The sequence below is a fragment of the Diceros bicornis genome, chromosome 1, assembly GCF_020826845.1.
Source record: "Diceros bicornis minor isolate mBicDic1 chromosome 1, mDicBic1.mat.cur, whole genome shotgun sequence".
Classification (NCBI taxonomy): Eukaryota; Metazoa; Chordata; class Mammalia; order Perissodactyla; family Rhinocerotidae; genus Diceros; species Diceros bicornis.
Genome location: NC_080740.1, coordinates 27,438,900 through 27,466,884, shown reverse-complemented (window position 1 = coordinate 27,466,884; position 27,985 = coordinate 27,438,900). Strand labels below are relative to the sequence as shown.

At 39.1% G+C, this 27,985-nt stretch overlaps 1 protein-coding gene across 8 annotated transcripts; it reads right to left on the bottom strand.

The window, feature by feature from the left end:
- Nucleotides 1–129: 129 nt before the first annotated feature.
- On the bottom strand, nt 130–26,888 carry MACIR (macrophage immunometabolism regulator). Of its 8 annotated transcripts, XM_058537457.1 has the most exons (5): nt 17,486–17,625; nt 10,586–10,675; nt 4,607–4,655; nt 2,731–2,831; nt 130–2,606 (listed from the first exon to the last, which is right to left on the bottom strand). In XM_058537457.1, exon 5 carries the CDS (start codon nt 2,581–2,583, stop codon nt 1,960–1,962), a length of 624 nt encoding a protein of 207 aa, XP_058393440.1. In that variant the 5' UTR covers nt 2,584–2,606; nt 2,731–2,831; nt 4,607–4,655; nt 10,586–10,675; nt 17,486–17,625; the 3' UTR covers nt 130–1,959. The 8 variants fall into 8 exon arrangements, with proteins under 8 accessions (XP_058393440.1, XP_058393470.1, XP_058393390.1 ...); XM_058537487.1 differs by lacking the exon at nt 2,731–2,831; XM_058537407.1 differs by lacking the exons at nt 2,731–2,831; nt 4,607–4,655; nt 17,486–17,625 and adding an exon at nt 26,873–26,888.
- Nucleotides 26,889–27,985: the final 1,097 nt, after the last annotated feature.

The following is a 27,985-nucleotide window of genomic DNA, read 5'->3' as shown; positions in this document are numbered from 1 at the left end:
ACCTTGAACGCCAAAAGTGAATTATTTTTTTTACAAAAATGGGGCCTAAAAATCAGTGCTTAGGTGGAATTCTTGAATAGTAACTAGCCTGTTGAAGGCGGACCTCGTTTAAAGCACCACACAACAACGTGTGTTTACATCACCCTTTTATTTCATAATTAGAAATAATACAGTTCCACAGGGTAAATCATCAATAAATAACGGTGTTTAATCATTAAACGTAAAAATCCCAACTCTTTGGCATCTGACAGGATTCTATTTCTCGTCAAACTAATGACTGTATAGATATAGTTAATCTTAGTGATCATTTGTCAATACAATATGTTACAAAGGTGCAATTTACTTTAAAATATACAACAGCTGAAAATTTCCAGCCCACCAAGAAATCTGATCAACTCAGTAAGATACGGGTCAACTTCCCCAAGGCTCTTTCACATGGTTTGCCTCAGAGAAAGTATAATAAATGTTGATTAAGAGTTCCTAGGGTTTTCTAATACTTACTCTGCTCTAAATAGTGTTTGCCATTCATTCTGGCTAAAGAAAAGTCACACCTGTACCAGGAATGACCCAATCATTAATTAAAAGGTGTTCTTATTTTATAAGCAAGATTGCTAACACCTAAGAAACTCATAGCCCCCAAAATAAAATTTAAAAGAAGCAGTTCTATGCTGCCAGAAATGCCAATTCAGTAATAAATTGCACCTTCAAGAGTCAAAAAAGAAAAAAAAGAAATAGAAACTTTTACAAAAGGTAAGTTACATACATTTTTTTTCAAAATATATTCAAGAATAGTTGAGCTGTATTTGTTACTAAAGCCAGGGCATTATTTCTTTAGCAACAAATTAAACCAGTGCAATTGACATAAATTGTTAAGTAATCCAGGATTAACCCATTAAAACTGCAGAAGCACTTTAGGCTCCTACACTAATCCTAGAAACTGGAATTTCAATGAGTGCTTGTCCTGCACAGAACTAAAACTGGAATGACCCAATGCCATGCTGAATGGTATCACTTCATACCTAGTTTAAGCATTCGATAGTAGAAATCATGAATTCCTCTACTAAAGTTCCATTCACTTACAGAACATTCAGATGCAAACAGTATTATGCCTATAATCCACAATTAAAAGAATCCTTTCCATTTTAAAGTTCCAGATGAATTTTAAATTAGAAAATAAGCACTAAGGAAACTTTTTCAACTTATGAAAACTCCATATCGGAAACTTTCTGGAAAAGCTTCCCCCCACCCATTGTAAAATAAATACTTTGTATCCCAAATTTAATTTTATTAAGACACACTTTAATAACGCTATAAAGAAATATCTTACAGCCATCGAGATCAATAACTTTCCATGCGGAAATAAAAAATTCATTGCTCAATAATATTATTGAGGCAAGTGAAGAAAGATTATTCTCTTGTCAGTCTGAAATGTTAATTTTTTCAGTGCAAAACCAGTTATAAAATATTTAAACTCAATATTTAAAAATAAAAAGTGGTCCAATTCAGCCATGTTCAAGTTCTAAATTTCATAAAACAAATCATTACATACATTTTATAGTAAAATACAGAGATTAAAGAAGTACTTGAGTACTTAAGATAGAAATTGCTAATGAATCATACCAAGTCAGCAACAACCAAGCAGATAACATTTCCAATTTGAGTGTCAGAATCATAAAGATGATATTACTGGACCAAAGCCTTTATTTTCCCAGCTAAAAAGCTATACAAACTATTGGTCAACATTGTTTTCTTTGCAGTCACGTGCTCTAGAATGATTTCCCCCCGAGTACCTGTGATTTCATTCCTGTATTCAAAATGTGATCCAAACAATTTGTATGTTCCAGGAACACTTAGCTGATATAACCATCTATAATGTGAAGAGTCCTGTACAGAGTACAACAGTGGATTTATCTAGCCAAGTGGAGGCTGACCTAAACTGGTTTACACTCTGCTCATCATTCATGTATTATTCCTAGCAAACACACGGTCCCCTCTGAGGGTTAGGTGTTGAAGCTGGTACTGTAACACTTCTGTGTCAGCTGGCTCCTTGATGTTCATTTTATCTAGATTGAGGTAGTCCAGAGATTTGGAGTGAGCCCTCTTACCTTTAAGAAGACAAAGAGGCAGCGGCCCGTGGAGGGCCTTATAAGGTTCATAAGGTAAAGATTTAGTGCACTTGTCTCCTGAGCTGGGCATCCGCCTTCGCCTCCTGCCATTGACAGCTGGGATCTCGTATGGCTGGTAGTACCTACTTCTGGTTTTATACAAACGAGAGGAACGTGCAAGTCCTGCATCCAGCTGTTTGGAGCGCAAGGAAGGCACGGCTTCTCCCTTACTCTCTTCACCTCCTGTGCACTTCTGGGCTAACTTCAGGAGTTCCTCACCAGTTGTGAAGCCAACCAAATAGTTAGAGTCCATGTGGAGGATCTGGTAGCCGGACACAGTCCGGCGCATCGGCGAGCACGGCGTGCTGGAGCAGCGGGGCTTCTCCGCCTCTGCCTTTCCCGGGGAGCCGGCCTCGGCCACGGGCAAGGGCAGGGTGTTCAGGGCACTTCTGGGCTCTCCATTAACATCTACTTCCATTTTAGGCACCAGTCTGCACACTCCTAAAAGGAAACAGACTCAGATTAAAAAGGTAAAATGTGCAGAAGGCTGGGCCAAGCCGGCTCATTTTAGAAGGCTCGGGGAGCATGAAATAACCCTGACCTGAAAAGCAGCCAAGGTACTCACGGATTGTTATCTGTGTCCATTAAATGTTCCAGAGCAGGCATGAAATGACTACTCCTCCTCTGCCCTCAAGAACTCAAAGGCAGGTCAAGTCTGAATTACTACTGAAAGGTTGAGACGGAGAAGCAAACAGAAAACAACAAAATGATACTTCTCTCAATGCAGCACTCCATTCAATCACACCAAGTTTACTCCTTGATGTGATTATTAAGCAAATCAAATACAGATCTCAACATGAAGCAAAAAAAAAATGTCATCCACAGTTTCACAAGAATCCTCAAAATATTTCCAACGTATTTTCCATCATTTAACTTAAAATAAGTGCTCAGCTCTTCACATCTGCAATTCTTTCAATTGCGTTTAAGGGCCATATAACAAAAGATACAAGCTGACCAACTTCTGCAAAGAAGCCAATTTAAACTCCCCCCAAATTTTTTTGAGGTCTTAAGGGAAGATTCTGCCAAACCTTGTAAATGTTCCTCCTTCCATATGCCTGATACATTATTTAAAGAAAACAATTTTGTAGTCTAAATCAGGTCATTTTTCATATTAAACATATATAAAATATCAGATGTTATTTTGACTATTTCATCATAAAATATATCATTATCTTATTTTGCAATACATAAGACATTGCTCTTTTGAATAGTTCACTAAATGGCAGAACAATTCACAATGAATACTAATATTATTCATTACAATGATCACATTATGTACACAGTTTGGCAAACCCCACTAACAAGAAGTACTACAAGTAACGGCCAGGTTCCTAGGAAGTGGCAGATAAATCAAATCTTGGAAAATAAAATACTAAGGGAAACTGAGTGACACTGTCATTTCTGAGAAACTTTTTTCTACTTGAACTTCAATTAGAAGTAGACAATTTTGAGTAACTCAGATCACGAACCAAAACGATGTCAAATAATAACTGATTTAAAGATTATTTATTGAAAAAGGCTATTATATTTCATAATTCTTATGAATCCTTTTGTACAACAAATAACCTTTCCCTAATTGAAGCAATTCCTAAAGTTTGTATATTCATTCAAAATATAAGCAATTAGAAAGCTAAAAAAAAAGTCATAACCCATTCCTTTATGTGTATGCTGTACTTTCCTTCATTAGAAAATAAATACACCAAGACTATGAAGGAGTTACCAGATGCCACCCTGTCCTCACTATGGTCCACATCTACAGCACAACTGAACACTGGCATTAATAATGATACCTGACATACAGCAAATGCCAAAGGAATCAAAATATTTACTTACTTTTTACTCTAAATCTTAGACTATTTCCAATTTTAATCTAACCAATTAAACTAATTTAGCCCTCAACTCTTCTAAAGTAATTGGCTTTATTCTATCTTATTAATGTAAAAATAAATTTATATTTGATTGTATTACTTACTTCTCTGTTGATAGGATGGGAATAGCAGGTAACTATCAGCTACTTTGATATGTGTACAAAAACCTGAAGATTTCTCATCTAATAAACTTTAGAGGGCCACATGAAGCCTCATCAAATTTTATGCTGAACAAACAAATGTTTACTCTAAGCCAGATGACAAACTAATCCTTCCTTTCTTACTAACTCTGTAGCCCAGGGCCGGCCCCGTGGCTTAGCGGTTAAGTGCGCGCGCTCCGCTGCTGGCGGCCAGGGTTCGGATCCTGGGCGCGCACCGACGCACCACTTCTCCGGCCATGCTGAGGCCACATCCCACATACAGCAACTAGAAGGATGTGCAGCTATGACGTACAACAATCTACTGGGGCTTTGGGGGGAAAAAAATCAATAAATAAAATCTTTAAAAAAAAATAACAATAATTCTGTAGCCCAGAAGGAGCATAAGAGGACAGATCCAAGGCCTCAAACCTACCTAACCTGAGAGGCAGCTACAGGCGAGAAGAGCTTCTCTGATACTTCTTCTGAAAGACAAGGAGAGGAGGGTGGATGAGGCCAAAATAACCAGGGCTGTGGAAGAAACGGAGCACACACAGGCTGGGTGCCCCACCCCAGGAGAGCTACCCAGTCCGCCTTAAGTGACATTCAAGCGTAAGTGACACACTGGTCTAGGTCTCTTCCAAATCTGGCAGTCCAGGACAGTCCATGGATTTCCACCAGCCACCTTACCACATTCTCATTTGGTATATTATAAACTTCCTAAAATCCATGAATTCGCACCCCACCCATTCTGAATTGGGTAATAATTCAAACAGAGGCCAGCCTAAAAGTCATCTTTTTTGCCTATAATGGATAAAAATTGCTAGGCAAGCTAATGTTAGATGAGTAACTATCACTGGTTAAGTTTCCAGCAGCCAATAACACCATAAAAAATATCAGCTGGCTTGGACAAAACTATCCAGCCGGATCTTCAGACGTCTACCTGATAGACGATGATTTAACCTAGATTGTTAAGTAGAAGATGTGGTTTAAGAGCTCGGGAAATTTCAACCAGAGAGCCTGGTATACAAGACCTCTCATACTTTGCTGAGGTAAACAACACACTCCCTGCAAAAAACACTACTGAACCAGAAAGTTAAAGAAATAAGCATTTCTAATATCCTCTAACACAAATATTTAACCCAGTAATTAAGGTCAATACTCGCTGTAAAATTTCTGAATGAGTCTTGTTGCACTGAAACATGAAAAGGCTGGTTTCAAATATTATATACACAGCTGCAACCTGCTAAACTTCTGATGAGCAATTCTAAGGGCTGGAAAACTGTTTGCACTTTTTAGGTATAAATCATCAGTACTTCTGCTCCAAACAATAGCATATTCTCAAAATTAACCACTCTTTTAGGTGGTTTCATTGGCCTCTGCAGTGTATTGCCATACATACAAGAACACCTCCAGATCTTCATATTCACGTAGGAATGTTAATGGTGCAACCAGGACTCTTACAAATTGCTTAGACTTTTTTTTTTTTTTAAAGGATCCTTCTTAGTTATATATTGCCCTTCTAAAGAACATCTGTGTGGCACTAAGAAAGCCAGGTGGAGGCTGGGTTTCAGAGAAGAGAGCACTGATCAGCAAATATTTCCTTTTCAGCAGGATCGAATGCTGACTAAGCAGCATACCTTCCATGCTTCAACGTGATCAAAAACAAAATTTTTTATGCTGTTAAATTCCCGAGAATTTCCTGACTGGATTTAAATATTGGAGCAAGAACCTGAGAGCAGTTACAGATCAACTTTCTCTGATTATCTTTTAAATGGGCAGAAGTGTACGTACTGTCCCATCTGAAGAGGAAGAACTCTAGGTACTGTTCCATCTGAGCAGGAAGAAGTCTAGGCACTTTCTAATTCTGGAATTCTACCAAAAAGGGTGACGCTAAAGACAATCAAGATTGAATGGTCTCCAAGTCAACGTATCTTGATATATGCATGTCCAATATTTTGCACTGTAAAATTTCTTCTTATAAGGCATTTATCAGGAAACTTGGCTACCATGACTACAACTGGAGACGGCCTGTGTTGAGCAGTATATTATTCATATTTTACCATGAAAAATCTGCTTATGGGTTGGTTATTTTTAAAGCTTATTCATGATTCAGCATTTTGTTTCATATTCTAAAATAAAATTTGTATCAAAAAGTATACTGCCAAGATAAACGATCTCAAAGCACTCGTAAATATCGCAGGTATATGCAACAGGCACCACTCCCACTGCATCAAAAAGAATAAACCATGAACTGAGAAATCCTGTCCAGTGCTAACTTCTGCAGTGCAGAGCACTAAAAATCAGAGACCAACAATACCCTTATTGCTTCCATCAATGCCTTTCATATTATAGTTTAAAGCAAAAATAAAGACTGGAAACAGAAAATAGAAAAAATGTTGTTATAATAACAGAAGCAGCAAAATTTCTGTGGATAGTAGAGTCTAGAACAGCAAATGCAACAAGAAGAGAAAAGTCAACTTATAATTGAACAATACTTTTAAAACTGAGTTTCTCAAACAAGTACTAGGAACAAATATAATTTTTTTTATTTTTATTTTTTTAGAGAGTGCATTCTTTACTTTATTGGTTAAAGCAGATGTACAATGTATGTTTTTTTTGTGTGTGAGGAAGATCAGCCCTGAGCTAACACATGACCATGCCAATCCTACTCTTTTTGCTGAGGAAGACTGGCCCTGAGCTAACATCCGTGCCCATCTTCCTCCACATTATGTGGGACGTCGTCACAGCATAGCCTAACAAGCGGTGCGAAGGTGCGCGCCCGGGATCCGAACCCGGGCCGCCAGAAGCGGAGCGTGCGCACTTAACCACTACGCCATGGGGCCAGCCCCTAAATATAATTTTTTAAATGACACCTAAGGGTCTTCAATATCAAATTCCCTCACAATCCAATCAGTAACAATGACACTGAAGCATGTTTATAAAACATACGAAAGACCTGGCAATGTTCATAGGTGCCACTATATTTCTTTGAAATGTGTGAGGATTCAAAACTAGACCATGATAGACAAGGTAACACTTTAATATTTACTAGAAAATGTACACAGTGCACATTTTAAAAACACTGGGTACAGCATGCAATTGTGAATTTTGGCTGAAACTAAAGCAAACGGGTCCAAACCACAACACACATGTGAGGGAACCTGGTGCCCCAAGATGAGCACATTCAAAAGACGGTGACCTGTGTGGGATCTACTCAGCTTTGAACACTCTCCCAGAGGCCAAAGTTCCTCTACATTTGGCACAAGGAACAACATTTTAAAAATATAACCCAGAAGATATAGCTCCTTAGACCAGCTCTGAAAATAGCTAAGTTTCCCAACTGCTGTACAAAGAATTCTTTTTCAGAAGCACTGCATTCTGGGAATTTTTTTTTAATTGGGCTTATCTAAAAAAGTCACCCTCAGTAATCAAAAAACTGCTCCATATGCTTGAACTGTTTTTAGCAACACTCTGCAATACCATTTAAAAGAAAGCAGATATAACATAAATGTCTAAACATACAGAACAAAAATGTCATCACGTGAACAAAATCCTTTTCAAGAGGTACCTGAAATGAACCATTCAGAATACAGCCATTTCTTGGGAAACAGTCTCCTAAGCATGACTATTATCCGTCTAGTGATATCTAGAACCGTCTAGTTTTAATGCCAGAATCATCTTGGAGTTCACCTACCCAGCACCTCCGATTATAGAGAAGAGGACACCTAAGCAATGAAGGCAGGCGCCTGCCCAGAGCCAGGCAGGCAGCTCCAGGTCTCCTGGCTCCCAGTCCAGTGCTCCTTCGATTTCATCATGCTGTGCTTCGAGCACATGGTTCCCAAAGTTGTCTACATGCTGACATCATCCAGGAGCTTCAAAAAAATACTTATGTCTGTGCTCTACCCTAGATTTGTGATTTCATTCACCTAGGGTGTAGCCTGGGCTCTGAAATTTTTACAAGATCCCCAGGTGATTCTAACATGCAGACATGTTTGGGAACTTGTCAGATAGAACTTACTAGATAGAAGAATTTCACTCTTGTTAAGTTCCTGCCTTTTTTTTTTAATCAATAATTATAGTCATATTAGTGGGTATCATTTTTGGCCGCTTCCAATTACTAACAACCTATCCCTAAGGCCTTCTAATTTACTGTTTCTAATCCATTGTGAGCTTAAAAAATATCTGCTAACCAAACGTTAAAACTATATGTAAAATAAAAATAAATCAGTGCTAAATGAGAATTAGGCTTCCTTATTTGCACACATGTTGGTATCGTTATTTTAGCTTCTTAGAAGCCTCTGTCAGGTACAGCCACTATGGAAAACAGTTTGGCAATTTCTGATAAAGTTAAATAAATGCTTATTAAATAACCCACCTACCCTACTTGTAGGTATTTATCTAAGAAAAGTGAAAATATATGTTCACACGAAGACGTGAATGTTTATAACAGCTTCATTCATAATCACCAAAAACTGCAAACAATCCAAACGTGCACTAACAGGGAAACAAATGAAGAAACTGTGCTCCATCCATAGAATGGAATATCACTCAGCAATGAAAAGGAGCAAACTAGGATTACACCAAGTGAAAAAAGCAGACAGAAAATGCTACATACGTGTGATTCCACGTACACGACATTCTAGAAAAGGCAAAACTACCAGGACAGAAATCAACCAATGACTGCCAACGGCTGGGGCTGGGAGGAAGAGACTACAAAGGGGCACAAGGAAATTTTGGGAGTGATGAAAATAGTCTATATATTTGCTATAGTGGTCACTACACTCCGTCCACAAATGGATACATTTGTCAAAACTCATCAAACTATACACCTTAAAAGGATGACTTTTACTGTATATAAATCATACTTCAATAAATCCAACTTCAAAAATAAAAGAAACTTGGTACATGTGTCCAAGTTTTTGATGGTCCTCCAAATTTTAAAATTCTTCAAATTGTACAATCTTAGAATCAGAAGGAATATTAAGGGTTGTCCTGCCTATGTTTGAACACCTTCAATGACAGATAACTCACTACCTCTCAAGTTGGTTCACTTCACCTTTTGAAGCTCTGCTAGAACGTGCTTTTATTTACATAAATAACTATATCTGTACTATATCTGTAACTATGTATACATACATATGTACACATTTATGCACACAGAGAGATATAGAAACACACATTCCTGTAGCTTCTACTCATTTTTTTTTGTGCTTTATTTCAATTGGATACGTTAATGACCCAGCCACATTATTTCTTATTCAATATCCTCTAAAAGTACTTTGTTCTTTTCCTCAAAACTGAAAGCTTTAGTACTGTTTCTATTTTTTCAATGTTTTAAAATGTATTTTCAAAAATTTCATAAGCAAGGGGCCAGCCCCACAGCACAGTGGTTAAGTTCAGTGCGCTCTGCTTTGGCAGCCTGGGATCATGGGTTCGGATCCCAGGTGCAGACCTACACCGCTCATCAGCCATGCTGTGGTGGCAACCCACATCCAAAACAGAGAAAGACTGGCACAGATGTTAGCTCAGGGCGAATCTTCCTCAGCAAAAAAACAAAACAAAAATTTGATAAGTTAAATCTACCCAACACGACAAAGTGTTTGTTTTTCCCCAGCATTCCTTCGAATCATTCTTCTGCTGACTGCTGATTTGAAAATCACTTATTATGAAACTGGTTTTTCCAAGGATTATGACCTCTCTACATAATTCAAAGCAAAGACTTACAAAGATATTGGCCAAGCAGAATGACATACCAAAGCATGAACTCACACTAATCTAGTTTTTAAAATGCTAGAGCTACAAAGATCATTATTAAATTTTTTTCCCCTTCAAAGACTTGGAGCCACATGGACAAGTGTGTCAGCACAGATACACAGATGACACACTGACAAAACACAATTAAAGGAACTGCATATTTTTAACAGTTTTAATTCATGGTGTGATAAAAGGAATGTCACACTTGCAGTGAACTGCTATATGACTGTGAAAGTGATGCTCCTTTCAGTCATCTGCCTGCCATTCTTTATGTATGATAATATACAACCAGAACTTTTTGCAAATTATTTTGCCAATCTTTGGTGATTAATGTTTTTATTGAAATTTCCCTGAAATTAGAGCAACTACCTCTTAATTACTATATTTTGAAATATTATTCCATAAGACCTCTTTTATCTTAGGGGAATAAAAAAAGGAAAATCTACTCTATCAAAAAATCAAACATTTCACACATAATCATGCTAGCATTTTGCAACAATTTCAGTTCTCACCATTAAAAATTTCATAAGTGTAGTATAGATACTTGCAATAATACACTGACATTTCACATTCATCTGCTTACGTAGTCCTTAAAACACATTACGATATTATGTTCGTACAACTGGTTCACAAACAGAAAAAGCAAAATATAACTCACCAGACTAAATCCCAGGAGACGTCACTGTACAATTTCCAATGAGTCCCAAGAGAACACAGGCATAATAATTTTTCAGCTCTACTCCAGATACTAAACACGAAATACAAAAATAAACCTTTAATTTAACAAGTAACACAACTTATAAAGCAATTATATAAATTCTAACTGCAAAACAGAATGAAACTAGCAGGTGGTACTAACACCAGGTACAGATTATACAGGATACAATATTAACTAACTTAATTAAGTAATTTTGAATTTGTTCAGCTAAATGAAACCTCAAACATTGTTTCATGTTTGTTCCTCTGTGTTCTGTTGCTTAAATTCTACCTGGAGACTAACAGTAGCTTAACCAGGCTAAATAAAGAGACAAGAAAAATTACGGGTTTAAACATTGGTTCCACCATCCTAGTCCTACTCGTGTGTTCAACAGATTCACAGTATCCCACAGAAAAAATAACGCTGAGACTGGGGTCACAAGAACAGGCCCTAGCCCTGGCCTTGCTAAGAACTCTGCCTCCTGACCCTGCGTAACTAGCAATCTCTAAAATGAGGACAATACCATCCTTCCTCCTTCAGTTGTTATGTGGATCAAATGAGTTAAGTAAATGTGTTCTGCATGTGCAAAGCCCTTTATGAAAGTGCAATATTATTATGCCATTAATTTTTGGTGTCCACTCATTTTAGGCATAAAATAGCAACAATAAAAATCCCTCATAAGACCACTCTGAGGCAAATGATTGGAAGGCTCTTAGAAAACTTTTTTTTTTTTAAGAGAACAGCTTGAAAAATACTTCTTTAGAGTTATCACATTGCTTAAGGTTTCTAGCATCTCCTCTGTGCCTTCTTCACTTGCCTGGGGAGGTAATGTGTAAGAGAATCTATCTTTACCTTCTACCTCCCCAGTTAACTGGGTTAATTTCTTGAGACCAAGAAAATTCCCCCAAGTTCCTTCCACCTGTAAAAGTTTCTTCGGTTGTTGGGTTTTCTGGTGTTGTGTTTAACTTCGGGTGGGGGAGCCTCAAAGGAGCTGAGGGGATTCATTTTACCTACACAGGCGCACAGAGCCTGAAGAAGTGGCCACAGTCCAACATGTCCTCAAACAGAGGACAAACAGCAAGGGAAAAGGCAAGGAGTTTGTCACTTTATTACCTTCCTTACCAGTACAGAAGAGTTTCCTCCAAAGGAAATGGATAATTACTGAATTAAAGATGTTTGCTTCCTCAGCTTGAGAAACTAGAAGGAGTTAATGCACCAAGAACTGTCATTCTGAACATAAACATGTTTATATCAGCCTTTGGAACTTCTTTAGATTTCGATACAGACATGCTCCCTTTCATGTCTTTTGCCACAAACTATTTTCAGATTGGGTAACCAAGAAACCTAGATAATTAAGACTTGGTTCTACTCCACCAATGAAGCCTCTGGTTTTAACATAAAGTGAACTGTAATGTAACAAAAATTGTTATCTAACAATAAAATTTTTTATTTAATATAATTATCCCCAAAGAATTTCCCCAATACTAACGTTATAAGGTTCAAATTGATTTCTTATTTAAGTAAGTGGATTTTTAATGGGGGAAGGGGAAAAAAAAAGAAACTAATATTTTTGAGCACCTTCTATATGTCAAAAGCTATATGCAATTTACATCATTTAATCTTAACAACTACTCCATGAGGAAAATATTATCCCTGTTTTAAAGGGTTTGATCAATTAATACTATTTGAGAGTCAGAGCAGGAATCTGAACCCAATCCATGTGACCCCAATGCCCAGTGACACAGCTTTATACACACGTGGCCTCTGTTCAATGATAAGCCTGGGTGTGTAGCTTTTTACACAGTAATCATGTTCCTAAAAAATGTATATTAATTAGCTATTGTAAATGGAATCCTATTCTAAATGTGTGGGGAGGCACTTTAAAAGCTTTATTGCCTCAATTGTGAAATGGCTGAAGGGAGGTAATTTTAACTACTAGCTCTAGGGTTATTTCCAACTTGAAAAATGTTAGGATTCCAAGTAGACAGTCTTATATAAAATCATTCTAGATCATTAACTCTTTCTCCTAAAAGCTTATAAGATTTCTTTTAAATCATAAATTATAAAGCAGGAGAAAAAATGTAGCAACCAATACTTGCTGGTTATATGATGGGATAGCAAATACAGATAGATATTTCCACTTACTTTTTCAGGGCTACATCTATCACAAAGTGAGATAGATTTCATTTAGGCTTTTAGAGATTTAGATTGAAAACTCAGAAGCAGGAACATGAGAAAAGTCTGAATCTGTTCTAATTCTAAATAAAGACTAGTTTTAAAAAACAATCTAACTTCTCATTCAAACTTTCCTATAATCTGCATCACGTATTTGGTGATACAGTCTTCTTTGCGAGCTTTTAAATGCATTGTAAAAATATGTTCTCCAACATTTTCTTCAACCCCAAAAGCAAAAGTAACCTAAAACTTCATTCTGGATTTGAAAGCCGAGGAGCCCTAGAGTAATTATCCACCTCCTGCACTGGAGCTGCTGAGGCAGTCTAGGAAATGGTTGGTAATTTCATAGTAAACAAAGTGTAGTCACTGATTATCCCTATGATGCCAGTGCCAAGCCAAAAATAGAATACAAACACACAGTCCAAGGGAGTGAGACGCTGGGCTAAACCAAGGTGCAGGAGCTGCATTCTACTCCTCCTTGTTGACTCATTTCTGACTCTGCCCACCCTTCTGTGCCTAATTGCACGCTATCTGTACACAGGTGCTCAGAAGAGGATAATGCTGATGAAGATGGTGAAAAAGAGGAAAAATTAAAAAATAAAAAAAACAAGGCCAGAAACTAGCATAAAAATATACCTTCTTGAAGAGATTGCCTATAAAGGAATCTAGTAAAAAATTACACTAAGGGCTTTACCCTCCACCTCCCATTAAAGACGGTTATACGAAAGTCCCCAAAATATATATCTTCCGAATAACATTTTTAGAATACTTTAAAAACCTGTAAGTCTCTATCACTTGCAATTGATTCTGGCCAATATTTTGAACATGAAGGCTTGGCAAGATATCAGTGGATCTCCTCTCAAAAAAGGTCAGTCAGCAAGAGGGAAAAGAATCCCAGTGAAATTCTTACAAGATGGACCAAATGCTGCACTGAAAAACAGACGGAATTAAACAGAGCAGAGGCTAGAGTTTATAATGCTTCCAGCTACAACCCGCTGAAACAAACAGAAAGTCCTGTGACATTATCTTGTAAGCAATGAAAATAGGAAAAATTAAGCATGGCCAAGAGCGGCCCACAGGCCTCTGGATAGAGAAGCCATGGGTGACTAAGCAGAAGACACTCAGCATTTGACTGCAAATGAAGCTTCTACAAATAGAAAGTTTGCAAACATTAACTAACGTGTCCAATTTCTCAGGCAAGGTGATAGATATCACAAGTAAATAAAGAAGAATGTCCTTCAAAAGTAAGGTGACCATATGTCTCAGTTCATAGCCATTCCCGGACATAATTATTTACAGCATCCCCCTTATCTCTCAAAAGTGTCCCAGTTTGGTGATTATATTGTTATCCTACTCAAAAGTAATGCATACAATGGAAAGGTAATGAATTTAAAAAGAAAGAAACAGAAAGAGAAAGGTGCACCCTTCTGCTTACATAGTGGCTTCCCATACAGATCTGAGGAGTATTTCTTTGGGTGTATCCACTCAGCCATTCAATTATTCATTTACTCAGTCATTCAACAATATTTCTTGAGTCTTATTATGGCCCAGCATTGTACAGGCACCAGGGCAAATACAAAAAGTGAAGCCTGAGACCAGGGGAGAGGGGAAGACAGACAGACATGGAAATACATAAATCTAATACATATAACAGTAAACTTGAATGTCACTGGGAGCCCAGAGAAAGGAGTGGTTTTCCCAAAAATGTAGAAAGCTACATATGGAAATGTTCAAGCCCATACAAAATCTCCACATGAAAAAGCCATAAATCTCAGGCTTCACCACAGATCCACTAACAAAATAGCAATAAGAAAAAATTTAACAAAACCTATCACTTTCAAATCATAAGGTTATAAATATGAAGGCCAGCACATAGCCCTTACAAATTTTGCTAAATAAATCCCACTAACCATTAAAGATTATATTACGAAAAGCAAGATAAATTCAGGCAAAGAAAACTGGTAGAGTAGAAGTTATATGTTCTAATACTAGCCCCCAAAACACAAAGGAAAAGAAATGGAAACAAGTAGTATTTCTCAGAGTGGCTATCCGAGGAGAGATCAATAATGAAAAAGCATTTGGGAAAAAAATAGTTCTTAAAAGTTCCATTCAGACTAATGAAAATATTTGGTAACCACTAATCTCAAAGATTACTCTAAAAACAAGTAAAAAAGAGAAGGACCAAAACATCTCTCAAGAAACACAACATTCAGCAGAAATAAAGTGATTTAACTGCCCAAGTACAACATACACAAGGAAAACAGAATCCTTAGCTGCACCTACATGCTCCTCTTAGAGGTTACTTTAAAATAATCTTACTTCTCCATTTACAACTGGTAAAAACTAAATCATCAGTAATTTTTATGAAGAAGTGTTAAATAAGGTGTGACTTTTCTGAAACCAACCTTGACCTTACAAACAAATCATTAACCCCACCAAGTGGTAAGACAACCCATAATAGGTTCAGTAAGGCAAAAACGTGTTTCTCTTTCTAATATCAGTTCTTTTAATAGCAACCCCCTTAAAGTGCAGCATTCATTTTCTATTTCTGCAAATAGAAATTAGAGCTAGATTACCAATTTCTTCTTATCATTATGTGAAGTCATCCTTCTACTTTTAGAAAAAAATTCCGTTTCACTACAAATATGACTGATAGTAACTAGAACCGCAAGTCTACATTCAGTCTTTACAAGAAATTTGTCTCTTAGGAAGCATAATGAAATGGGAGAGGTGTACACAGTGGAATTGGCTAACGTTCCAGATGAAAGGTTAAAACCAGGAACTTACTTCGATAAGCTGGTGACAAAATCAGAGTTCTCTCTGGAGGAAAAGAGCTGATTTTCCCCCCAGGTTATATAAATCAGTGAAGAAAATTTAAATCCTGTATATAAAGTTTTATTACTCTCACCACACTAAATACTTTTAAGGGTTAATGTGTACAATAGCTCTCAAAGTTTACAAAATTATACAGAGAAAGTAAACAAATTCACTGAAGGTCAATAAATACCCTCCATCTTATATCATTAATCCTCATACTTCATCCTGGTCATTTTATTAAGTTTATAATGCATACACAGTTACATAATAAAAATGCTCAGAAATCTGTGAAACATTCATTAAAGATAATTGTGTAAGCATAAATCGTGGTCTTGAATTAATCAAGTACCAAAAGCTTCTGCAATAATGACCAATACTCTATTTTGAAATGACCGGCAAAATAAACTTTGGGAAGAGGTGATTTCTCTCTCTCTAGTGTCTAACCTGCTCTACGGGGTTAAAAAAATAAATACCGCAACGAACAACTCTAAATTGTAGGGTGGCTCATCTGAGAAAAACAATGTAAAATGAAAAGTCTAGTAGCGTCAGAAATGTTGTGCAAGAATTGTTCTTTCAGCTAGAAGTAGCAAGCACATTGTAAAACTCTACTGCATTCTTCCTCTCAAACGATTAAAAAGTTCCCAGGCCCACTTTTCCCTGTGCACCACAGCCATACAGTGTGAGTGTGTACACTCAGCATCTTGGCTCGACACAAATCACCAACCTCCCCGGGTACAAACTGACGTGGGTGGAGAAGCAGGGAGAACCTAGGCTGTGGAACACCTCCAAGGGGAAAAGGACGGGGCCATCATTCCCTTCGAGTTCCCATCTCCTTTCTGGCAGAGATGTGCAGATTCCACCACTAGAGCGAGTTTGGCAGCTTCACAATGGGGCCGCCTGCTCAAGGTCTGCCTGCAGCCCGCCTGGAAACCCCTTTCCTCCGCTTCCCAGCCGCCCCGAAGTCCACCCGCGACAGGTGGGGCGAGGGCGGCGATGCCCAACGACATCTGTCGCTTTCGCTTCTGGCCAGCACCCGGCCCCCATCCACACGCGCGCCCGCGGCCACGGCCCGACCGTCCGCCCCCGCCGCATTGGCAGACGAGCAGCGGGCGCGGGCTGCGGGCTCGCGGGCGGCCTCGCCCCCCAGACTGCAGCGCGGGCGAGGAAGGCAGGCGAGATAAGGCCGCCAGGGCTCGCCCCGAGACACTATCTGGCCCTGGCAGTCGCACCCGGCGCGCGGCCGGGGCACGCGGCCAGAGGCACAGCAGGCCCGGGAAAGAGCTACTTCTCAATGGGCCCCCCGGGCCGCTGCCCCGCGGAGCGGGCACGGCGGCGGAGGAGCAAGCGAGCGCGCGCGCCAACGCGCCCCGACTTCCGCGCCGCTGCACCGCGGCAGAGGCGCTCCGGGGCGCCGAGTCCCCGCACCTCCCTGGCGAGCGCACGCCGCGCGCACACGGGGGCGCACGCCCCCGCACACTCACTCACACGCGCTGCACACTCACGGCGTCTCCGGCCCCACCCCTGTGCCAAGGAACCGCGGGCTCCCTGCACCCCGCAAGGGCCCCACCCAGTTCACCAGACCCCAGCCCCCAGCTCGAGCGCCCGAGGACCAGCCCTCCGAGACCGGGGGCCGCTGGGGTCGCCTCGCCGCCCATCCCGGAGGCCCACCCGGCCGGGGTTCCCCAGCACCGCGCGGACACCGCGCGCCCGGCCTCAACACGAGGCAGGGAGGAAGGGGCGGCGCCGCGACTGGGGCTGGCACCGAGGATCGGGGAGTGGGGCACCCCCCCCAACCCACCCACCCATCACCACCACCTTTCCCGCAGCACAAAAGGTTGCAGACGGAACCGCAGTCCCCGTGCAACCTACCAGTGGTCCACAGCTCCGCCGCCTCCGCCGTGCCTGGGGCCGTGGAGCTGGAGACAAGAGCGGGAGAGGCGCAGGGCTGCGGCGCCGAGATCTGGGCAGAGGCCGCCAGCCGGGTACCCTCTCCTCTCCCACCGCGCGCAGCGCCTGCTACCGCCCGGCGTAGTCCCGCCTCCTCCTCCTCCTCCTCCGCCCGCCTTCCCGCCTCCTCCCTCTGGCTGCGGAGGCGCAGCCCGTCAGCGCTGAGCCCGCCTCCTGCGCCCGGCTCAGACACCCGGAGGCAGGGCGGACCTGCGGGAGAAAGGCGCTAAGAGGCCTGAAGAAGTGGGCGGGGGCGGGGTTTGGGGGGGGGCGGGTGCTGACCGAGGCGGAGAGGAAGAGTCGTAACACCCCCTCCCCAGTCTAAACCTGGCGCTCCAACTCAAGAGCTCCAACTCCAGAGCCTGGCAACACTCAGGTTTCCCCAGTTAAGTCAGTGGTGTGGTGACATTTGTCATTTGTGAGTCTCTGCTTAAGGGACTCAGCAGTGAGCAGAAGTAGAGAAGACCAGAAACCCATGAAATGACAAGTTATAAGGTCAGCTTCCGAAAACTGCTAAATATCTGGTGAATGTGGGGGGAGGGCAAAATTCAAATTCAGATTCTGATTGGATTAGCTATTTTTGAATCTTCAGACTGGATCTTTTCTATTCTTGTAAGAAATTCTTTTCTTTGATCAAGATTTTCTATTTTCAATTCATGTACATCTCCTCTGCCAAACTGGTTAATAAACCCAGCATTAAGAATATTTGCTGACATTTATTTAGCTCTTACTATGTGCCAGGCCTTTTTACATGCATTTCCAAATTTACACCGCTCAACGGTTCTATAAGGGAGTGACTAACTATGATCCGCATTTTAAAGATGCAGAAAGTTGAAGTAACTTCCTCGAGATCACACTCCTCGGTAGTGGCTGCGCTGAGTTTGAACCCAGGCAGTGGAACCCCAGAATTGTTGATAATGTTGCTAATTTATGAACCAGTCTCAGTCCAAGTGAGCTTGTTGTTATTGTTCTTTTTTCTTTTTTTATAATCAAAATGCTTTATCTGAACATAAAAGGCATATACTTGGTGTAAATTAATACAAATTTAAACAAATCTTGATTCAAACTGGTTCCAAAATCTGTATATGCCCCTGAAAATATAAAGGCAAATAAATCTGAACACCCCTATTTCAGCAGAGTGATGCCTGGAGGCTCCTCCAGCTAGAAAACATTTTATACTACCTCTGTGTGCCCTAGAATAAGTATGGGATGGTAGAGGGAGAAGGAAATTTTGACTTATATTCTCTAAAGAACAATTTTAGAAAACATAAATTACTTTATTTCCAACATAGATATGTATGTAACTTCTCTAATAGAGAACCTGCTACAACATAAGTGTTGAATAAATACATGAATGGACTTTTTGTGTGTGTGTGTGTGTCAGTACTTTAAGAGAACACACTGAAAGTTATTTCAGACTATAATCTGTTTGACACAGTAGTGTATTGTTCTGGTGATCATTCTCATAAAACCACCTCCAAAACATTGTATATTTTATTTTCAGAAATTTACTTTCATTCTGTCCTGTCTGAAATCTTATAACCTTTTCAGAAGAATGCCTTGTACTTGCCCTTTGCTCTGAAAGTTTGACAGTGTTCTTTGGCCAAAAGCAATAAAAGTTCTGATTTGGCTTTAAGTTTATTATGCCCAAGTCTAGCCCTCTTCAGAGGGCATTGTCTCCAAATTGCCTCCTTCCCTGGGTGGTGTTCCTGCTCCCATCCTAGCCCTAACTCCTCCCCTAATCAAAACTTCAGTCAGTTCTAGAGTGTCACAAAGAACACCTAATAAACCAATTCACCAGTTAATGGCTGATAATAGCTTTATGTGTGGCCCCTCAGTGATATGTCTCTGCCACCTAAAGACTCAGACTGGGTATTGTCTTAATTCAGATCAGTTGTGGCTTGCAAGGGCTGTGGCTGAAGGGAGTCTGAGGGGTGTAAGTATTGCAGAAGCCCTTCCCAGAGCTTTTTTACATTCTATGAAGATCTATTCAAGCTATAAAGAAAAACAGCATACTTATAAAGAATTAGGCACAAAGGTAAAATAGACCTTGTGCTCTGAAAGGCCTTCTGAACCTGGGGAGTCAGACACTCCATCTCAAATGCCCTTTGTAAGTTACATCTTTGCCTTAAGGGATCCTTTAAAAAAAAATCACTTTAAAATGACAGTTGTCTGGGAAGATTGTGCATTGATGTAAATAGTATCACCTAGCAAACAGCCATCTTGAGAGAACAGGATAGGTAAATTTGATAACAACATGGTGGATATAAAATAGAAACTACAAAGCCAGGTGTGCAAGAAATACCACATTGCCTTCTTTTCTCTAAACTCACTTGTTTCAGGCAGGGTCTAATCAGGAAAATAGAGACCACTTCAAATATGTTTACTAACAGAGATAATTGAATGCAAGAAATTGGTAACACAGGTAATAGAAGAACTCAGAGGCTAAACGGGGGTTGGTGAGGTAATCCAGAAATTAGCAAGCACAGCCTCTAGCTGGAGAAATAAAGGGAGGCGGCAGGGTTACTGGAGCCCAGGGGCAGGGCAGCATGGCCAGCCAGGTGGGAGCTGCTGCCACAGAGGAGAGACAGCCACTGCCAAAGAAGCCGTCTATGGCAGGGAAAACGTACCATAGATTCTCCTCTCCTCCTGCCCTCCAATCTCCTGCCAGTATGCCATGACAGCCAGGGAAACAGGCTGCAGGGGTCAGCCCCCCTGCAACACATAGGCGAATAGGGAAAGGGCATGGATTGTGAATCCCAGGACAAACGGGCCCCGGATCAGCACATCATTTTATTTCACTTTCAAGGCTTCAGTCTTTCTTAAGGTTTTTCCCCACTCCCTTGGGTAGGGTCAGAGTTCCAAGAGCGTATGCCATGCCAGGCCATGGGTAGTTGGTGATGACAGGCAGTAGGAGGAGGTCTTTTGTTTTATACTTATCTGTCCACAGAGGCTTCTATTGTCCCTTCCCAGAGCTGCCACCTACAGCTACATGCTGCAGTACACCACATGTCCATAGATAGGATGGCCCTACCCTATACACTTGGTCCCTCCCTTCAGCTCTTTCCTGCTCCAGCACCACAGTTGGAGCCAGAGAATATTTCTAAGATCTGGGACCATCCTGCTAAGCCTCACACATTATCAGTCATTTGTATTTAGGGTCCCATATCAAATATAATATAGGCAGGTTAAAAGTAACAGGATGGAAAAAAGATATATAATGGAAACATTGTTGAAAACAAAGCAAGAGTAGCTACATTAATATTAGAAAAACTAGACTTCAGAGCAAAGAAGATTACCAGAGACAGGGAGGGACATTATATAATGATAAAATGGTCAGTGTACCCAAAAGAGTGATGTATATGCACGAAACAGCAAAGCTGCAAAATATGTAAAACAAAAGCTGATAGAACTGAACAGAGAAATAGGCAAATATACAATTATAGTTGAAGACTTCAAAACAGAGAAATAGGCAAATATACAATTATAGTTGAAGACTTCAACACCCCTCTGTTAACAGTTCATAGAACAACTAGACGATAAATCAGCAAGGATCAGTAACACCATCAACCAACAAGATGTAACTGACATCTATGGAACCCTCCACCTAAGAACAGAAGAATACACAATCTTTTCAAGGCCCATGGAACATATACCAAGATAGACTGCATCCTGGTTCATAAAACAGATCTCGACAAATTTAAAAGAATTGAAATCATACAGAGTGTCTTGATTTCAACAATGGAATCAAACTAGAAATCAAAAACAGAAAGATAACAGGAAAATGTCTGAACACTTGGAACAAAACAACAAACTTCTAAATAATCCATGAGTCAAAGAGGAAGTCTCAAAAGAAATTAAAAAATACATTTATTTAACAGAATGAAAAGGAAAATACAACATGTGAAAATGTGTAGGACACAAGTAAAGCAGTGCCGAGAGGGAAATTTGTAGTAGTAAATGTGTACATTAGAAAAGAGGAAAATTTCAGATCAATAATCTAGGTTCTCATCTCAAGAACCTAAAAAACAAAGAGCAAAAGAAACCCAAAGCAAGCAGAAGAGAAGAAATAATAAAGATAAGAGCAGAAATCAATGAAATTGAAACAAAAAAAAAAGAAAATGAATGAAACAGAAAGCTGATTCTTTGAAAGAATCGATAAAATTGACAAACCTCTAGCAAAACTAAGAAAGAAGACCCAAATGACCAATATCAGGAATGAAACAGAGGATGTTACTACAGACCCTGCAGATATTAAAAAGACAGTAGGGAAATACTCTACACTCAGAAATTTGACAACTTAGATGAAATGGATCAATTCCTTGAAAAATACAAACTACCACAACTCACCCAATATGAAATAGATAATATGAACAGCCCTATAACTATTCAAGGAATTTAATTTATAATTTTAAAACTTCCAAAAAAGCAATTGCCAGGCCTAGAGAACTCTAGCAAACATTTAAAGGAGAATTAACACCAACTCTGCACAACCTCTTCCAGAAAACAGAAGAGGAGTGAACACTTCCTTCCCAATTCATTTTATGAAGCTAATACTGTTCTGATACCAAAGCCAGAAAAAGACACTATTAAAAAAGAAATCTACAGACAAATATCCTTCATGAATATAGATGTAAAACTCCTCAACAAAATATTAGCAAATAGAATTCAGCAATATATTTTAAAAAGTATATATCATGGCAAAGTGAGTTTATTCCAGGGATGCAAGGCTAGTTTGATATTCAAAAATCAATCAATATTATCCATCATAGTAACAGACTAAGAAAGAAAATTCGTATGATCTCATCAATTAATAGAGAAAAGGCATTTGACAAAATTCAACACCCATTCATGGTAATTAAAAAACTCATAGAAAAATGGGAATAAAGAGGAAGTTCCTCAATTTGATAAAGAGCATCTATGAAATAGCTACAGCTAACATTATACTTAATGGTGAAAGACTAAATGCTTTCCCTCCGAGATTGGGGAAAAGGCAAGATTGTTTTTCTTACCACTCGCATTTAAATTGTGCTGGAATTTCTAGCCAGTACAATAAAGCAACAAAAGAAATACAGTTTGGAATGGAAGAAATAAAACTGACCCTATTTGCAGATGACTTGTCTATATAGAAAATCCCAAGAAATCTACCAAGAAAAACAAAAACAACAACAACAAAACATCCTTAGAACTATTAAGTGAGTTCAGCAAGGTCACAAGATACAAGATAAACATAAAAAAATCTAACGTATTTCTATGTACCAGTAATGAATATGTGGAAACCAAAATTAAAAATATCATATTATTTACAATCACTCAAAAAAGGAGAAATACTTAGGTGTAAATCTGACCCAAGAAGTATAGGACTTGTACGCTGAAAACTACAAAGTGCTGATGAAAGAAATCAAAGCAGATCTAAATAAAAGGAGACACACACTGTGTTCATGGACTGGAAGACTCACACTAGTAAAGATGTCAGTTCTCCCCAAAAATGGGTTTAATTTAATCCCTATCAAAATCCCAGCAAGGTTTTTTGTAGACACTGACAAGCTCATTCTATAATTTATTTGGAAAGGCACAGTCCCTAGAAGAGCTAAAACAATCTTAACAAAGAAGAATGAAGTGGGAAGACTCAGTCTACCCCATTGCAAGACTTACTATAAAAAACTATTGTAGACAATCCCAGTGGAACAGAATAGAAAACCCAGAAATAGATTCACAAAGATTTGCCAAACTGATTTTTGACATAGAAGCAGAAGCAATTCAGTGGAGGAAAGATAGCCTTACAACAAATAGTGCTGGAGCAATTGGACATCTATAGGCAAAAAAAAAAAAAACACTGAACCTCAACCTAAGTCTCAAACTTTATACAAAAATTAATTCAAAGTAGATCATGGACTTAAATGGAAACCATAAAACTATAAAAAATTTAGAAAAAGATAAACTTCTTAGACACAACATGAACAGCATGATTCATAAAAGGAAAAATCAGACTTCATTAAAATTAAAAACATTTGCTCTTCTAAAAACCCTGTTAAGAGGATCAAAAGACAAGCTGAAGACTGGGAGAAAATATTCGCAGACCGTATATCTAACAAAAAAGTAGTATCTAGAATATATAATAAATGTCTTAAAACTCAACAGTAAAAAGAGCAAATAATCCAATTAGAAAATAGGCAAAAGATATGAAAAGATACTTCACCAAAGAGGATATATAGATGGCTAATAAGCACATGAAAAGATGTTCAAGATCGTCAGCCATTAAGGAAATGCAAAGTAAAACCACAATGAGATACCACTACACAACTATCATAATGGCTAAAATAAGACATAATGATACCACCAGATGCTAGTGAGGGTGTGGAGAAACTGAATCACTCATACATTGCGAGTAAGAATGTAACACGGCACAGCCACTCTAGAAAACAGTTTGGAAGAACACTCTGGAAAAAATTAAACATGCAGCTACATACGACCCCGCAACTACACTCCTGAGCACTTTTACCAGAGAAATAAAAACTTACATTCACCCAACAACCTGTACGCGAATGCTCAGAGATTTCATAATAATAAGGCTCAGCTTTATTCATCATAGTCAAAAACAGGAAACAACCCAGATGTCCTTCAATGGCTGAATGGTTAAACTCTGGTGCATCCATACCATGGAATACTACTCAGCAATAAAAAGCAACAAACCTATTGATACATGAACCTCTGGAGAATTATGCTGAGAGAAAAAAGCCAATCTCAAAAGGCTATAAATGGTATGATTCCATTTACAGAACATTCTTAAAATAACAAATTATAGAAATGGAGAACAGATTAGTGGTTGGGAGGGGTTAAGGGAGAGGGAGGGAACGGGGTGGGAAGGAAGTGGATGTGGCTGTGAAAGGTCAATACGAGGGATCCTTGTGGCTGCATGAGGATTCTGTATCTTGGTGATGTAAGTACTCTGCCTCCTGGGGTGATATTGCACTATACTTATCAACTAGGAAAACTGGGTAAAGGGTGTATGGGATCTCTGTATTATTTCCTATAACTGCATGAGCACATATAATTATCTCAACATCAAAAGGTCTTAAAAATTGAACAAGTTTAAAAGCAACACATCTGCATATTTAGAATATATCTCTAGAAGCATACCCAAGACATGGAAAATATGAGGTGTCTCTAGGGAGGAAAACTTGACGGCTGGGGAACAGGGGTGGGAGGTAAACCTTTTACTATATATTCTTTTGTGTGTTTTGAATTTTGAACTATGCAAAATTAATGTCTATTCACAAAATTAAATTTTAAATATCAGTTTTAAAATTCCTCAACCAGTCAAAGCTTGATGCTCTCCAATTGTTAACAGTCTTGATTAGTCTGTTAACTTTCTATTGAGAAATCATATGAAGTGGCTTTTTTTACCTTTCTAATCATTAAATTAACCTACTGCAGTATTGCAACTTCTTGTTCTTCCCAAACAGCCAAAATCTTTATCTTTTTTAATTATGAAGATTCACTTCTATATACTCATTCTTTTCCAGAATAAGAAGTTTATGGAAAAAAACATTGTTCCTATTTGTTCCTATTGCTGTGAACTATTTGCACATTTGTGAGTCAGTTGGCGCAGGCTCGACATCCTACCTCACCATGGAATTACTTTACAAGATACCGTGTGATAAAACAGAAATAGCATGGACTTTGAAATCATACAGTCCAGGATTTCTAGCCATGTGTTGTTCATATTATTTAACTGACCTAACCCTGTTTGTTTGCTCATCTATAAAACAAACATAATTATATCCATTTTTCCAGATTTCTCTGAGTATTAATATAACCTGTATACAGGACCTGAGATGTGGTAGTGGCTCAAGAGCTAAAATTATTGAAAGAAAAGGTTAGTTGCAAAAAACAGAGGTCCACCAAAATAACTAAGGGTGGCAATATTTTCTGGACACATATTCCAGAAAACAAGGCAGGAAACAAAGTACAGGTGACCTTGTGGAAACTTAAAAGTTAGCAGGAGCTTAGAGGCTTTTCTCTCTATCAGAGGCCTCATGCTCTGTGTCTCAGTTGTATTCAACTTCTCCTCCAAGAACAATATCGGGGATAGAGCTCCTGCAACAGCGGAAGCACAGCGTGCTATAGGAGTCTGTAGGAGGAGCACCTAACCTCATCTTGAGGAAGCCACTTTTTATGTGACACCATGATGATACTCTTCTTATAGAGAGGAGACATCTTTAGAATATTCGAGACATGAGGTAAGGTTACCTTTTCTGTTATAATATAGCAGATGTATATTGTTTTCCGTAGATCCTCCTGCTTCTATTTATAGTCATTGTGGCTCTTCTTTTATAGAAAGTTTTTCAAGGGTACCTATAAATGTCTGTTCCTCATCACAGTATTTTAAACTGCAGTTCTCTGCCATCTCCAGCTACTCCATATTTCCCTTTCTTCTTCAGTTGGTCTTGAAAGTATTTCTGGCATTCAGCCCATTCATTTAATTGCTCTTGTTTAGCACCTCCAAAATGTAAGCTCTATGAAGGCAGAGATTTTTATCCCTTTATTCACTGCTGTATTTCGTAGCACTTTAAATGTTCCTGGCACATGTTAAGCACTTGATAAATGTTTATTGAGTGGATAAAAGAATTCTTGGACTTTACCTCTATTTTCTCATTCATCATAAACAGAGACCTCTTCCTTTGTTGATTAGATATATCTCAGTCCTTTAGAAATCATAAAATGTATTCCAGTAATTCTAGATTTACTTCTCAAATTTCCTTTCAGAGTTGTCCTTCTGTGATCTTTAACCTTTTCTTTGCTTAATTTATTTGTTAACTCAGGCTAGCTGATGAAAAATCACTTCCACATCTCTGGACTACAAATTATCCATTTTTTCAATTTAATGAATGGACAGTTATTAGGCCTTTGAGTCTCAACTCTAAACCCACTACCCTTCTTCACTCTGCTCTGCAACATTTCTGCTTTGCCTGGTGAGCTCTGCCAATAGGGGGCACTAGAGGGAGACTGGAAAACAGGAGGAGGAAGTAGGGACTTGATGCTTCCTGGTTGACTTTTTGCGCCACCTGCCAGTATCAGCACAGTAACAGCCTGTCAGCACAGTAACAGCTTGTCACCCCAGTAGCAGCAGTTGTTGGAGTTTCCAATTTTTCCCCCACACTTCCCACTACCAGTGCTGCCGACCTCAGAGGTCTGAGTTCAGCTCTCTGAACTCCCAGGTCCCAAAAACCCCAACCACCCTCCTCCCTTGGTCACCCCAGTCCTAGTGGTGATAGCTGCTTCCTGCAGTTTTTGGCTCCATGTTACCTCAAGGTTCCGTTTTTGCCTTCCAGTCCACATGAGCACCAGCGGTCAAAATGAAATCAACCTTCTCCTTTGTAAATCTGAGAGAGAGAGAGTAGAGTCTGTGAGATGGGAGGAGGCCACCACATAGATTACATTCAGTAGACGCAAAGTATCCCTACTCACAACGTGAAACCACCCTTAATAAAAGCAACCACAGTTCCCACATTTCCCTCTCCCTTCTTATTTTGGGTAATTTCTTTCATTACAAGCAAACTTCCAATGTTAGAGAATTGTCAGCTGCGTAGCCACCTAAGACGACAAATCAAGACAACAAATCAATCTGAGCCCATTTGAACAGGTTAGTTCTTATCAAGTCAGTAGATTAACGTTGTATCTACATGTGCATCCACCTTAATTGAGGATGGCACCAACAGAGACACAGTTACATAAGACATTAGCGTACATCAAATCACACTTCTGAATATATATGACATTTCCTTGATGTTTCCATATTTCCTCTTTGCTTCAATAGCTGCATGTGGTAGATGCGTTTCTGAAACGTGGGTAAAGAATAAATTTTTAAGATTCAACTTTTACTGTAAGTTTCCAGTTGCCATTTTGAAGTCCTCACAATAATATGTAATAACTCTAACATTCACTTCCCAAAATATTCTGCCTTTGTCGATGTACAATTTGCATGTACTAAGTTCTTAGTTCAAACTATAATTTAGTCAAAAGAACAGTCAAATCACAGAACTTCCATATACTCATTTCAGTAATAGTACACATACGTTAATGTGCACCATGCAGGTGATTATCATTTCTTAGACTCCTTTTAACTCTACAGGATTTTTATATAAAGTAACCATCCTACCTAAATATGTAGCAGAACTCATGAATAGAAGACTCACAGAGACAGAATGGTATGGATCCCCATGTTTACTAATCTCAGTGTCACTACATTCATTTATGAAAAAGATACTCTTATTACAAGCCGGGACTCTCCTTCTTCTGTTGTACATGACAAAAGTTTTGAAATGTTTTTGAGAGTTATGTAGTTATGAAGGATAAACTGGTATTCAAAAAGTATCATATACTTTCTTTTCTCGCAACCTATGCTATAGTCTGTGATTT